This window comes from Coregonus lavaretus (assembly GCF_964263955.1).
Source record: "Coregonus lavaretus genome assembly, contig: HAP1_SCAFFOLD_570, whole genome shotgun sequence".
Classification (NCBI taxonomy): Eukaryota; Metazoa; Chordata; class Actinopteri; order Salmoniformes; family Salmonidae; genus Coregonus; species Coregonus lavaretus.
Window position 1 is genome coordinate 25,874 of NW_028159672.1, and position 14,619 is coordinate 40,492.

Genomic DNA, 14,619 nt, shown 5'->3' on the forward strand with positions numbered 1-14,619 from the left:
ATGTTCTGTATTGTTTCCATGGCAACAATAAACGTTGCTGATTGAAGTACTGCAATGTTGTTTTTATGCTGTTTTTTTTTTTTATGGTAGGGTAGCTAGATGTGTTTTCTTTAATATACTTTTTTTTAGGAGAGAGTGGTCTGCAAGCAGCCAGCTCAAGATTATTTGATTGACAGTTCTGGTCGCCATAATAATGGACTTTCTTCCCACTTCAGAAGTGGCATTCCTTTACAGACAAATACAATGCCATTCAGTGGCGCTTCTAAACTTTCTCCAGAGTAGGTTTCGTGTCGGCATTTAAAAAGCCATAGTGTTCCCTTACAGACAAACAAGCCATAGCTGTGGGCTTTCAAAGCACCACATCATCACTGTCAGAAGAAAACCTGGTAACTCCAAATGTGGTGTTTCAAAGGTTTTGATATGAATCAATATTATTGGTTGCCCTTTACTTCTGTATGAACGTTTTACGGCCCCTTGACCAATTAAATGTATTCAAAATAGCTTTTCATCAAAACTCTTAAGCCTGTTGGCTCTCAAAGCAGTCCGTCAAACCCCATATCTCCACCAAGGCTCACATCTTCACTTTTCTGAGGAGATTTTGGTTCATGTTTGTGGGGCAGTTGCCAGATGTGATCAGAGGTAAATTGCACTTTAATTACTTTCTGCCGTAGTAATATTATATCTTTCTGGAGTAAGACAAATATTTCTCAGATATAAAACTACTGTTGATATTGTGTTTTGAGGGAGAGTGCAAATGAAATGGCTAGGTAGCTACTAAATACATTTGGCTAACCCAATCCATTGTCATTGAATCTTGGATATGAAAGAGCATACCTTTTACCTATAGTGCTAGCTAAATGTAAATTGTTGTTATGAAAATGGCAATGCTGAAGTACTGAAATCGATGAACATTCTACACTGCCACTGAATGATTTAGCAAATGCATTTTCAATTGTTGTATTGATATTGTTTCTCTTATTTGAAATGTTTAAGACAACAGGCATCAAATAGCAGAGCAGACAACAGCAGAGCAGAGAACTACCAAACAGGGGTCAGCAGAGCAGTGCACTACAGGAGGGTGAACAACAGAGCAGGGAGCTACAGGAGGGTCAACAGCAGAGCAGGGAGCTACAGGAAGGTCAACAACAGAGCAGGGAGCTACAGGAAGGTCAACAGCAGAGCAGGGAGCATGCTAGAGTGGCTAATGCTACTTCCCGATGTTGCTGTACGCAACATCCGGGACTAGCAATCCTAGGTATTAGCCACTCTAGCATGGTGATGGAAAATGGTGTTTCATAAAGAAAGTACGCATATTTCCCCCGTTTCTTCCCACCTTCTCGCTATTAAATCGAGTTAAGGAGGAAATTGACGCCTTTGCAGCCTGAATGAAGAATTGTTAATGTACGAACCGGTCCACGGGGACAGGAGTGTATAGCCGGCTGCATATAATGCCTTTGGACGATAAGATGAAAGGACTCAATATCGCCATCTGCTGACCCTTTGGGCTAGCTACAGCCCCGAGTGTGCGCCTGGACTTTTGGGAATAAACAAAGTGAGTTATTCAACTGCAATTGCAACGATTGATTGTGTAAAGTACATAAAATTGTGTCTTAGTTAATCATTAGTATGCGTACACACTTTATATAAATGATTCAAATGATTAACCTTTCATGCTTATCAGTTAATGGAGAATTAATGCAGAAATGTCAATGTGTTCAATGATGCAGACTCGGACCGTTCTAATCAATGATTAAACAAACCTATAATGTGTGCAAAACTCTATTATAACTGTATTTTGTTGTTGTTGTTGTAAATAGCAATTATTTGGTGACGTGTGAATATCTGACCTAAAATGTAGTCCGGTTGTTGGCCATGAGTTCTTTTCACTTCCTGAAAAGTTGCCTTTTTTTGGGTTGTCTAGGTCTCAATTGAAAGGAAAAATCAAAAACCAGCAAACACTAGGCCCTTCATGGACTGTGTTTGACACCCCTGGTCTAAGATAAAAGAGGAATTAGCTGACAAGGCCATATGAGCGGGCCCTAAAGCTCAGAATAGGGTAATGAAAGGACAAGTTAAGACAGAGGGAAAGAAAGGAACAGATTGTGAACCAAAAGTTCGACCTAAGCACAATTTAGAAGGAGTAAGTCTAAGAAAAGAGATTTTTGATGATCTTGACTTCCAAACTGACGAAATAGCCCAACTGCAAGAAGGGTAGGCAGGATGCACATTGACCAAGCTGTTGAGAAAAAACAGAAGGGGAAGTATCTTGTTTTTGTATAACCTGTGACCGCACACACACACATACACAAACACACACACACACATACACAAACACACGCGCACATGCGTTGCATTACAACACTCACAATATTTGCATACGGCCCATCCACTGTACAGTGCATCAATAACCTGTCAGCATTATATCCTCCAATCAAATAACAATACTGGTATGACGGCCAAGGGAGAAGTCTTTTAGGGCCTCCCCTGTTTCAAAGTTGATAAAAATGGTGTGATAGCTTACTGAGGAATTAGAAGGAATGCGTTTCCATACGCTGAAGAAAGCTGTACTGATGTCAAGCTGCTAATAAAAGTATTGCTGTCCTAAAGAAGTTCAGTTCAAAATGTACATACATAGAGAACCCAGATTGAAAGATACCACCCCTAATGCCTAGCCTGGAATGCAAATTGACAATTGCTCAGTTTCACTATTATTGAAGTGAAACAAGTAAAACGGTACTATATTCAGAGTGGATCCCAGGCTGCCTAATGATGTATAGTATAGTATTAGCCAGAACTTATTTTCACAATTTCACTAATATTGTCAAAATCAATAAATCATAGCACATTTTATGGGCTCATTCAATATATTTTACCTGATTAAGTAGAATCCTGTATTAGAAAAATTATGTTAAAAGTACCATTTATATTCCTAGAACATAGGTTGAAAATGATACTGTTGCTGCTTCCTGTTGTCATAGATTTTGGATTTATAGCCAAATGTCAAAATACCCGTTTTAAATGTCCAAATTCATAATCAATATTCTGAAATAAGTCTTGATATTTTGAAGACCAAGACATAAAAATGTGTTATACACACGTGTCTCACTTGTGTTCAGATAACTTGCATTTTGCTAAATTAGCACCTTAGAAACTGCTCACTCATCAACATTTACCAAGCGGCCACTCCAGACTGAAATGGATTAGCTTGTTCTACTGTATCCAATAGCGTGCGCAGATTAATCACTCACATCGATATTGTATGGAAATCAATAGAATTTGACAATTCGCTGCCGCTACAGGTGCCAGTTGTGCACTTCTAAGAGACAAACCACAACGAACTTGGGTAAACTACATATGCCTGTCGATACATGAGAACCTGTAGTAGCCATTTATCAACGAGTGGTTAAGAGCGTTGGGCCAGCAACAAAAAAGTCGCTGGTTCAAATCCCTGAGCCGACTATGTGAAACACCTTGAGCAAGGCACTTAACCCTAATTGCTCCTGTAAGTTGATCTGTATAAGAGCGTCTGCTAAATTACTCAAATGCAAATTATGTGTAGGCCTAACAACGTGCGCAATGATGTGCCAAATATTACATTTAGTGCATAGCCTAAGCATTAGAAGAAGCCGCCTCAATATTTGCAGCCATGGGTGATCATTTCTCTCTAGGAGCTTATATGTCGTCAGTATCTAATGTTAAGGTAAGATTATAATTGAGAAAGCTGATCCGAGAGCAGCGCTGCCTTTCTTTCAATCTTAATCAGTATCACCACATGCTCTAACGATGTGCACTTATTGAAAGTTCTCCCGACGTGGTGTTTTTGGGGGAAAAGCATTCGAAGTTCTTCGGCTGTTATTAGAAACGATGCATCGTAAGCTTAAGTTCCATCGCTATGGGAAACCGGGCCCTGGCTATTACTTCATAGACATGGCTATTTGCATTTATGCAAAACGTATGGATTCTCCCTTTAAAGAGGGGAGGGGGGGTGAATATCAACAGCTGCTTCACATTAAACACATACCAGTTCCTGGAAGTGACTCTCAAAGTATGGAATAAGAGTGAGCATTTGGAAAGAAAATCCCCCCAAAATCCGGGGGAGTACCCCCAGACCCCCCTCCAGTTTTTTGCTTGTTGATGGCTACTTCCCACTAAGGGAAGTAGCCATCAACCAGCCTTATTTTTTTGGTGCGGTCCAGACTGGCCTTGATTTCATCGTCCATGGGACGGGACTCTAAAAACACTGCAACGAAAAAGTCGCAGTTGTATCAAAGTGGCGTGTTTTTTTTAGGGAATCTCATCCCCAGATGTAGATTTTTGGTTCGGTCCGGACCAAATCTGAACCAATCGTAGACGTCTATGTTTCGGTTTAGATTTGGTCCGGTCCCCGTTCCATGTAATCGATCTATTCCAGAGCTAGCACAACTGATTCAACTGGTCAACTCATCCTCGAGCTCCCGAATCTCACCTAGCTGTTGTAAGATGAATGAACTGACTGTAAGAGCATCTGCTAAATGACTAAAATGTTAAAATAGAGCAAAGCAGTGTGCAGTACATAACAGTACAATAAATTAAAAGTAGAGAAAGTATTTTCTACATTCATTCAGAACAGAAAATTAACCTGATTCCAACGTCCGAAAAGATGTACTTTCAATATCCGGAAAATGCGTATTTTCAACATCCGGAAAATACGTATTTTAAACTACCTGAAAATACGTATTTTCACCATTCATTCAGAATCTAAAATGAACCTAACTTCAACATCTGGAAAATACGTAATTTTGCTTACTGGGTTCAGACTTTTGGGATCACACTGAAAAGTAACTTGACATTGTTGATCAGTCAGTGCAAATTTGGATAAAAATGGCACAAAGAACATTGCATTGACAGAGGAGGGAGTGTACTGAATTAATGCATCATAAGGTAAGGGATGGAATTTCTTCTGGATACTCGAACAGCAATGTGTCTGTCTTGTGTGTTGATCTAGCTAATTAGCTAGCTAGGTAGCATGTGTACACTCATTGCAATGCACAGACGATATTTAATATTTAAATCCATGTATTTGTTTGTGGCCAGTGGCTTTTATAACGAGAGCGCCCCAATTTTCCCTTGCCATAAGAGTTTGAAAATGACAACTGCTTTCTAAGTCTTGCGACCGATATGCGTATATGATAAAATCAACGGTAGCAAACTGTGGGAAATTATTCTCTTATATTTTAGATGTGCTGTTAGCTTAATAAGAAAGCATTAATGATTAAACATAATAGGTTTGTGCTGTACTGATATAGACTGTTTAACATAACAAGCTGTGATTCATGTGAGGAGCTGTTAGGGAGTAGGGGGAGATAAGACTTGTGTCTCACACAGACACAAACACTGCCTCTTTGTTAGAACGCCCAAGGACATGTGTTCTGCTACAAACTGTGTCTATGGGTGCTGACTCGGGACAAGCTGCAGATAACAACTTATGCCTGGCAACAGTGAAGCGCCAAAGGGCTGTTACAAGCCTGTGCGCCAACGATAGGCTGAGTAAGTCTAAACCACGCTCAGTCTCTACTCTGATAGGCCAGCAGGGAGCAGGAACTATCTCTGTCAGAGTATTTTAAAGAAGAACTTATAACAATGAACCAGTTCTCTGTATGCCCTGCGTGGTATTTCAGTGGACCCGTATATACGAACATCATATCCATATTACCATTGAAGTGTTTTGCATTAATTAAAATCCTAGTCTATTTTAGAAGACGTGTATTGACCTCTTTTTGTTCCAATACCAGATTTGAATTGACGCAAATTAACAAAATCAAAGACATTAATCTGTTTAAAGCAATCGATTTAGTGTCATCTTGAGTATAAACTTTTATATTAACATCACCAATCTGAGGAATAATGATGAGTACTGTAACTTCACTCAATTGATTGAGGTGAAAATGGGAGCTTGTGTGTCCACATTAGGGAAATTGGCGGATTTTAAAATAATTTAATAAGGCAAAAATAATTCCATTTTGGATGATAGTTTATGTTCCCACTCACATTTAAACATTCAAACATTCAAACATTTAGAGAGTTTATAAAACGCTCTCAGGCATCATTTAACTGGTAACTCCAGAGTAGAGCTTCCATAGTCTGCCTGAACGTTTGACGTCCCTAATAGTATAGTTATCTTTACAATTCAAATGGTAAAAGGGACCCATGCCTGTCACTGTTATATGAGAGACTCACTGTCTCCTAATCTAAATGCTGCAACAGTGACAAGGCATTCAACGTGAGAGAGAAGGACTGAGGCAAAATAAAGCCTAATTGCTCAACTGACTGGGTTTCTAATGAGAACATGACATGAGACCTAGGGGGGGGGGGGGGGATGGAAATGTTCTATAGCAACAATATAAACAATGTGCTGCATGTCCTAAAAAATTAGACAATTTAATACTGTTAGTGTTTCGCAGTTTGGTGAAAGTCTTTCTATTCTAAATACATGAGTAATGTACTATAGAGCAAGTGTGGATAATCCCAGCAGAATCTTAGAAATACCTTTTCTCCTACGTGGGTTTACAAGTTTATCAACTTTCAAAGCAGCATAATGTTCCCATTTTTTGAACTTTATTAATAAACTGTAAAAAAAAAAAATATATATATATATATATTTTTTTTTTGGGGGAGGGATTTTTGACGTGTTGAGTCACGTGTTGTAATCAGACTTTAGCCTAGTCAAATATTGTAACATGGCAAATAAGCCATTGAGTCATTGTCACCAGCTCAAACCACCGCTCCATTTTACTTACATGCACACCAGTGCAACATATTTGGATTAATCCATTTAACTGTGACGGACCATGGTAAGAATGTTTTTTCATTACCTTTGTTATTTTGTATTCATATTCTAATGTGACACTGGGGATCTGAGAAATGTACTGTTTATGTGTGCTTATTTGGCATACTATTATACAGTATTTGACAATTTTTTTGTCTCAAGTGTTTTTAAATGACAAGCTTTAGTACATAGTGAACATGTACAACCATCATATTTTCTGAATGTAGACCTAAAGCAGTGCAAGGTACATACACAGTACTTGAGCATATATGTAAAGATAACTGAGGAAATCTATACACAGAGAGAGGAAAATGCCTCCAGCACAATGAATATCTTGGATATTGATGACGACATGTACGTCAAGTCCAGAACAAGAGATGGCTTTCAATATTCAGGTATCAACGCACACAAACACACACACACACACACAGTGTCAGTGTTTGAGTCTCATGGGGGTGGGGTTGTGTTGAAAGCTAATAATGCATTTCTGTGATATAAAATTAAATTAAACAATAAATGTTGGTGCAAAGATTGTATGAAAATATCTTGTGATTCAGTATATTTTCAGTGGTGGAAGAGAACATTCGGAGTTGCTGCATTGTGTCTTGGATTGTTGTGTATTCTCCTACTGGCTGGGATCATAGGCCTGTGTGTACACTGTAAGTTTAGTGTGTTTTTACTGAAGCATTCTTAATAATCAGTGACATAATCATTGATTAATATTTTAACTGTTCCCTTAGTCACTGGTCAGCATTACTGTGACGAAAGAGACCAGTTACAGACCAGCTACAACAACCTGACTAAAGAGAGAGACCAGCTACAGAGGGAGACAGAAATGCTGAACAACAAGATCAAAGGTACAATTTAACCCACACTTCAATAGAATTCATGCTTTGTTTTTGATGTAACTTCACTAGAAAGTAATTTTCAATGAAGAACAATTGTGTGACTTCCTTCCGCTCTTTAAAAGTATGTTTGTGGTAGTTGAAGTTTAAAACATTTTACTTAAGTGAAGCAGTGAAATATAGTCAAAGTTAAATATATTAAAATATCTGGTCTTATTACTTTGATAGACTATTATATCAACCTTATTACTTTGGAGTGTGGGGCAGTTAGATTACATCTTTCATCACAAATAACTACATTCCAAATAATACACTTTTACTTATAAAGAATTATAAATATTTTTGGCTATTATTTGGGGAGAGAAATATGATGTTGCTTAGTGGAAGTAGTTTAAACGTTTGTTAGTGGAAGAATTGAGGCCGGTGTAGTGGAGGGAGTGACTGCTCGTTAAATAGTTGATAGTAGCCTTTTGCGGGAGACTAGGTAGTAGTAGTAAGTAGCCCAGAAGAACTAGTAGCAGTACATTGCAAAAGTAACAGTGAATGTTTTAGATAGGTAGGCCATGGGTCGCTATTGTAGTTTGGTTAGTGAGTGTAGGTTTTGTTATAGTGGGTTAGTTTAGTGGGTAGGGGTTAGTTGTGTGACATAATCAGTCTTATGTGCTCCCGCAGTGCTATAACTTGATTGGTAGACTATATTTCTGTTCTGATTTCAGATTTCATATGCTCTAAGTTTTTGTCCAAGTTGTTGGGAAAGTGGTCAACATTTCAAATGTTTGTAAAAGTTAAGAGAAAGCAGTTGATGTGGTTACTAAAACAGCAGTATCTCAAGATACAGGTACGCTACCATTTGCTACAGTACCTGTAGACTTACAGTCATTTGACTAACGCTAGTTAGCATTGGCTCGCGAAACTACCTCCAACTTCCTTCTGGACGCAGAGACATAAAACTGGTTTCCATGAGTTCATCTGACTCTGGGGAAGTAGAAAAAGGGCTTCATTCCCTTAAACAGTGTCAGAGGAGTAGCTTTCTAAAGAATAATGAGTCAGACATATTTAAAGTGAAACTATTGCTGTCGCAAGCCACAATATTTAGGGTAACATCTTAAGGACTCAATGCCAACGATTCACCATTTCCAAATCGTTATAAATTATAACTATTAAAAGTAGCATAAATTAGCATAAAATCACCCCCAACGGTAGTAGTAACTCTTGAACCCTTCAAGCTACAGACACCAAATCAATGATCACGTGTTCAGGATATAAATCAATCAATCACTCAATGAATCAACCTACTTTTTCAATAATAACCAGTCACTACCATTACTACTGCAGTCACTATCACTACTATAACTTATTTCACAACCATAAATACAAGCTAGCAAGCAAACACATTTAAATTAGGAAATGTACTTTTTCAAGTTTCTGTGTTCTCAGTTTGTCCTGAGGTAGCCTCCTCTACCTCCTTGGTGTCAGCTGGTGAAGTATTCAGAGGGCCCTCAGTCAATAGGGCCCTAGTCTTCAAAAAGTCCTGTCAACCACAGGCTACGCTTACAACAATCAAACAGGTACTTTCTGTATTCAAACATTCTTCTCTATGTCCGTGTAGTAAATTTGGCGTTGAATGGCGTGGCCGCTCAGTCATCACTGTATGGGAATCGCGAAGCTTACGATGCCATTGATGGGAAAAAAAGCACACACTATGGATCCTGCACTCACACTCAGAAAGACAGCAACCCGTGGTGGAGAGTGGACCTGCTGGATGTGTACAGAGTAACAGCGGTCACCCTCACCAACAGAGGAGACTGCTGTCCTGAGAGGCTTGATGGTGCTGAGATCCGCATCGGTAACTCACTGGAGGACAACGGCATCAACAACCCCAGGTGACACATATAGACGTCTGTACATTTTTATGTCCTGTCTTGAAGGTATTCCGATACATTGGTCTTCATCCATGCTTCTGTAGCTATTCTGTGGCTATATATATTTAACAGAGTCAGAATCTGTATGGTACATTGTAGAGCGTCTTAATTCACTCTCATTACATCATCTCTTTCTCTCTCCATCTTTCTGACTCTCTCTCTCTCAGATGTGTCGTCATCTCCCACATCCCAGCAGGAGAGGCCCATACCTTCCAGTGTAATGAGATGGAGGGTCGATACGTCGTTGTGGTCATCCCCGGCAGGTCGGAATGGCTCACTCTGTGTGAGTTGGAAGTATATGGTACTCCTGCAGGTAATCATCTGTAACTGTCTTCACTGTTCGCATTCATCATCAAGTCAGGTTTACATTACTTTTATACACTGAGTGTACAGAACATTAAGAACACCTGCTCTTTCCATGACATAGACTGACCAGGTGAATCCAGGTGAAAGCCATGATCCCTTATTTGATGTCACGTGTTAAATCCACTTCAATCAGTGTAGTTGAAAGGGAAGAGACAGGTTACAGAAGGATTGTTAAGCCTTCAGACAATTGAGACATGGATTGTGTATGTGTGACATTCAGAGGGTGAATGGGCAAGACAAAATATGTAAGTGCCTTTGAAAGGGGTATGGTATTAGGTGCCAGGCACACCGATTTGTTTCAAGAACTGCAACGCTGCTGGGTTTATCACGCTCAATAGTTTCCCGTGTGTATCAAGAATGGTCCACCATCCAAAGGACATCCAGCCAACTTGACACAACAGTGGGAAACATTGTAGTCAACATGGGCCAGCATCCCTGTGGGACCTTGTAGAGTCCATGCTCCGAGGAATTGAAGCTGTCCAGAGGGGAGAAGGGAGTTGGGGGGGGGGGGGGGGGTTGTGGGTTCGATTCCCACGGGGGGGCCAGTATGAAAAAATAAAAAATAATGTATGCACTCACTAACTGTAAGTCGCTCTGGATAAGAGCGTCTGCTAAATGACTAAAATGTAATCTTTGATTAACTGTTTTACTGTTCCATTAGTCACTGGTCAGCATTCCTGTGCAGAGAGAGACCAGCTACAGACCAGCTACAACAACCTGACTAAAGAGAGAGACCAGCTACAGACCAGCTACAACAACCTGTCTAAAGAGAGAGACCAGCTACAGAGGGAGACAGAAAGGCTGAACAACAAAATCAAAGGTAACATTTCAATTCACTGTACTATTGGAAAGGACTGTCTGTATCACATAATATGCATGTGACAATTCTATATTATTTTAAGTAAATGTCATAACTTTTTTGTTCATTAGTTAATTTGAATCTTTCAATAGAATTTCAATTTTTGTTCCCTTACATGTTGTATTTCTACTGACTCTGTAACTAGAAAGTAATTTTCCATGCTAAAAAATTGTGTGACTTGCTTCCGCTCTTTAAAAGTATGTTTGTGGTAGTTGAAGTTTAAAACATTTTACTTAAGTGAAGCAGTGAAATATAGTCAAAGTTAAATATATTAAAATATCTGGTCTTATTACTTTGATAGACTATTATATCAACCTTATTACTTTGGAGTGTGGGGCAGTTAGATTACATCTTTCATCGCTAATAACTACATTCCGAATAATACACTTTTACTTATAAAGAATTATAAATATTTTTGGCTATTATTTGGGGAGAGAAATATGATGTTGCTTAGTGGAAGTAGTTTAAACGTTTGTTAGTGGAAGAATTGAGGCCGGTGTAGTGGAGGGAGTGACTGCTTGATAAATAGTTGATAGTAGCCTTTTGCGGGAGACTAGGTAGTAGTAGTAAGTAGCCCAGAAGAACTAGTAGCAGTACATTGCAAAAGCAATAGTGAATGTTTTAGACAGGTAGGCCATGGGTCGCTATTGTAGTTTGGTTAGTGAGTGTAGGTTTTGTTATAGTGGGTTAGTTTAGTGGGTAGGGGTTAGTTGTGTGACATAATCAGTCTTATGTGCTCCCGCAGTGCTATAACTTGATTGGTAGAATATATTTCTGTTCTGATTTCAGATTTCATATGCTCTAAGTTTTTGTCCAAGTTGTTGGGAAAGTGGTCAACATTTCAAATGTTTGTAAAAGTTAAGAGAAAGCAGTTGATGTGGTTACTAAAACAGCAGTATCTCAAGGTACAGGTACGCTAGCATTTGCTACAGTACCTGTAGACTTACAGTCATTTGACTAACGCTAGTTAGCATTGGCTCGCGAAACTACCTCCAACTTCCTTCTGGACGCAGAGACATAAAACTAGTTTCCATGAGTTCATCTGACTCTGGGGAAGTAGAAAAAGGGCTTCATTCCCTTAAACAGTGTCAGAGGAGTAGCTTTCTAAAGAATAATGAGTCAGACATATTTAAAGTGAAACTATTGCTGTCGCAAGCCACAATAATTAGCATAACATTTTAAGGACTCAATGCCAACGATACACATTTTAAATGCTACTGCACTTTAACCATTCCAGCTACAAATATAAAAACAACTTAAAACATTTCCAAATCTTTATAAATTATAACTATTTAAAGTTGCAAACATTTACATGAAAACACCCCCAACAGTATTAGTAACTATTGAACCCTTCAAGCTACAGACACCAAATCAATTACCACGTGTTCAGGATATAAATCAATCAATCACTCAATTAATCAACATACTTTTTCAATTATAACCATTCACTACCATTACTACTGCAGTCACTATCACTACTATAACTTATTTCACAACCATAAATACAAGCTAGCAAGCACACACATTTAAATTAGGAAATGTACTTTTTCTAGTTTCTGTGTTCTCAGTTTGTCCTGAGGTAGCCTCCTCTACCTCCTTGGTGTCAGCTGGTGAAGTATTCAGAGGACCCTCAGTCAATAGGGCCCTAGTCTTCAAGAAGTCCTGTCAACCACAGGCTACGCTTACAACAATCAAACGGGTACTTTCTGTATTCAAACATTCTTCTCTATGTCCGTGTAGTAAATTTGGCGTTGAATGGCGTGGCCGCTCAGTCATCACTGTATGAGAATCACGAAGCTTACGAAGCCATTGATGGGAAAAAAAGCACACACCATGGATCCTGCACTCACACTCAGAAAGACAGCAACCCGTGGTGGAGAGTGGACCTGCTGGATGTGTACAGAGTAACAGCGGTCACCCTCACCAACAGAGGAGACTGCTGTCCTGAGAGGCTTGATGGTGCTGAGATCCGCATCGGTAACTCACTGGAGGACAACGGCATCAACAACCCCAGGTGACACATATAGACGTCTGTACATTTTTATGTCCTGTCTTGAAGGTATTCCGATACATTGGTCTTCATCCATGCTTCTGTAGCTATTCTGTGGCTATATATATTTAACAGAGTCAGAATCTGTATGGTACATTGTAGAGCGTCTTAATTCACTCTCATTACATCATCTCTTTCTCTCTCCATCTTTCTGACTCTCTCTCTCTCAGATGTGTCGTCATCTCCCACATCCCAGCAGGAGAGGCCCATACCTTCCAGTGTAATGAGATGGAGGGTCGATACGTCGTTGTGGTCATCCCCGGCAGGTCGGAATGGCTCACTCTGTGTGAGTTGGAAGTATATGGTACTCCTGCAGGTAATCATCTGTAACTGTCTTCACTGTTCGCATTCATCATCAAGTCAGGTTTACATTACTTTTATACACTGAGTGTACAGAACATTAAGAACACCTGCTCTTTCCATGACATAGACTGACCAGGTGAATCCAGGTGAAAGCCATGATCCCTTATTTGATGTCACGTGTTAAATCCACTTCAATCAGTGTAGTTGAAAGGGAAGAGACAGGTTACAGAAGGATTGTTAAGCCTTCAGACAATTGAGACATGGATTGTGTATGTGTGACATTCAGAGTGTGAATGGGCAAGACAAAATATGTAAGTGCCTTTGAAAGGGGTATGGTATTAGGTGCCAGGCACACCGATTTGTTTCAAGAACTGCGACGCTGCTGGGTTTATCACGCTCAATAGTTTCCCGTGTGTATCAAGAATGGTCCACCATCCAAAGGACATCCAGCCAACTTGACACAACAGTGGGAAACATTGTAGTCAACATGGGCCAGCATCCCTGTGGGACCTTGTAGAGTCCATGCTCCGAGGAATTGAAGCTGTCCTGAGGGGAGAAGGGAGTTGGGGGGTGGGGGGGTGCAACTCAGTATTAATGTCCTGATGTTTTGTTCACTCACTGTATATTAGAACATAGATGGTCTGGAGGTATAACTTCTGTTTTACTGTGTTGTTTTTACTGAAGCATTCTAAATCATCGTAGTCCCGTGTAGCTCAGTTGGTAGAGCATGGCGTTTGCAACGCCAGGGTTGTGGGTTCGATTCCCACGGGGGGGCCAGTATGAAAAAAAATAAAAATAATGTATGCACTCACTAACTGTAAGTCGCTCTGGATAAGAGCGTCTGCTAAATGACTAAAATGTAATCTTTGATTAACTTTTTTACTGTTCCATTAGTCACTGGTCAGCATTCCTGTGCAGAGAGAGACCAGCTACAGACCAGCTACAACAACCTGACTAAAGAGAGAGACCAGCTACAGACCAGCTACAACACCCTGTCTAAAGAGAGAGACCAGCTACAGAGGGAGATAGAAAGGCTGAACAACAAAATCAAAGGTAACATTTCAATTCACTGTACTATTGGAAAGGACTGTCTGTATCACATAATATGCATGTGACAATTCTATATTATTTTAAGTAAATGTCATAACTTTTTTGTTCATTAGTTAATTTGAATCTTTCAATAGAATTTCCATTTTTGTTCCCTTACATGTTGTATTTCTACTGACTCTGTAACTAGAAAGTAATTTTCCATGCTAAAAAATTGTGTGACTTGCTTCCGCTCTTTAAAAGTATGTTTGTGGTAGTTGAAGTTTAAAACATTTTACTTAAGTGAAGCAGTGAAATATAGTCAAAGTTAAATATATTAAAATATCTGGTCTTATTACTTTGATAGACTATTATATCAACCTTATTACTTTGGAGTGTGGGGCAGTTAGATTACATCTTTCATCGCTAATAACTACATTCCG

At 39.4% G+C, this 14,619-nt stretch overlaps 1 protein-coding gene across 2 annotated transcripts in view; it reads left to right on the top strand.

Annotated features, from left to right (window-relative positions):
- Positions 1-6,742: 6,742 nt before the first annotated feature.
- The window catches only part of LOC311122576 (uncharacterized protein), a 32,946-nt gene continuing 25,069 nt past the window's right edge, over positions 6,743-14,619 (top strand). For both annotated transcript variants that reach the window (XM_084196917.1, XM_084196918.1), the window contains exons 1-10: positions 6,743-6,830; positions 7,107-7,200; positions 7,363-7,464; positions 7,546-7,662; positions 9,260-9,533; positions 9,740-9,885; positions 10,600-10,758; positions 12,538-12,811; positions 13,018-13,163; positions 14,045-14,203. In XM_084196917.1, coding sequence (XP_084053043.1) covers positions 6,828-6,830; positions 7,107-7,200; positions 7,363-7,464; positions 7,546-7,662; positions 9,260-9,533; positions 9,740-9,885; positions 10,600-10,758; positions 12,538-12,811; positions 13,018-13,163; positions 14,045-14,203 — 1,474 coding nt within the window. In that variant the 5' untranslated portion in view covers positions 6,743-6,827. The remainder of the gene's footprint in view (positions 6,831-7,106; positions 7,201-7,362; positions 7,465-7,545; positions 7,663-9,259; positions 9,534-9,739; positions 9,886-10,599; positions 10,759-12,537; positions 12,812-13,017; positions 13,164-14,044; positions 14,204-14,619) is intronic.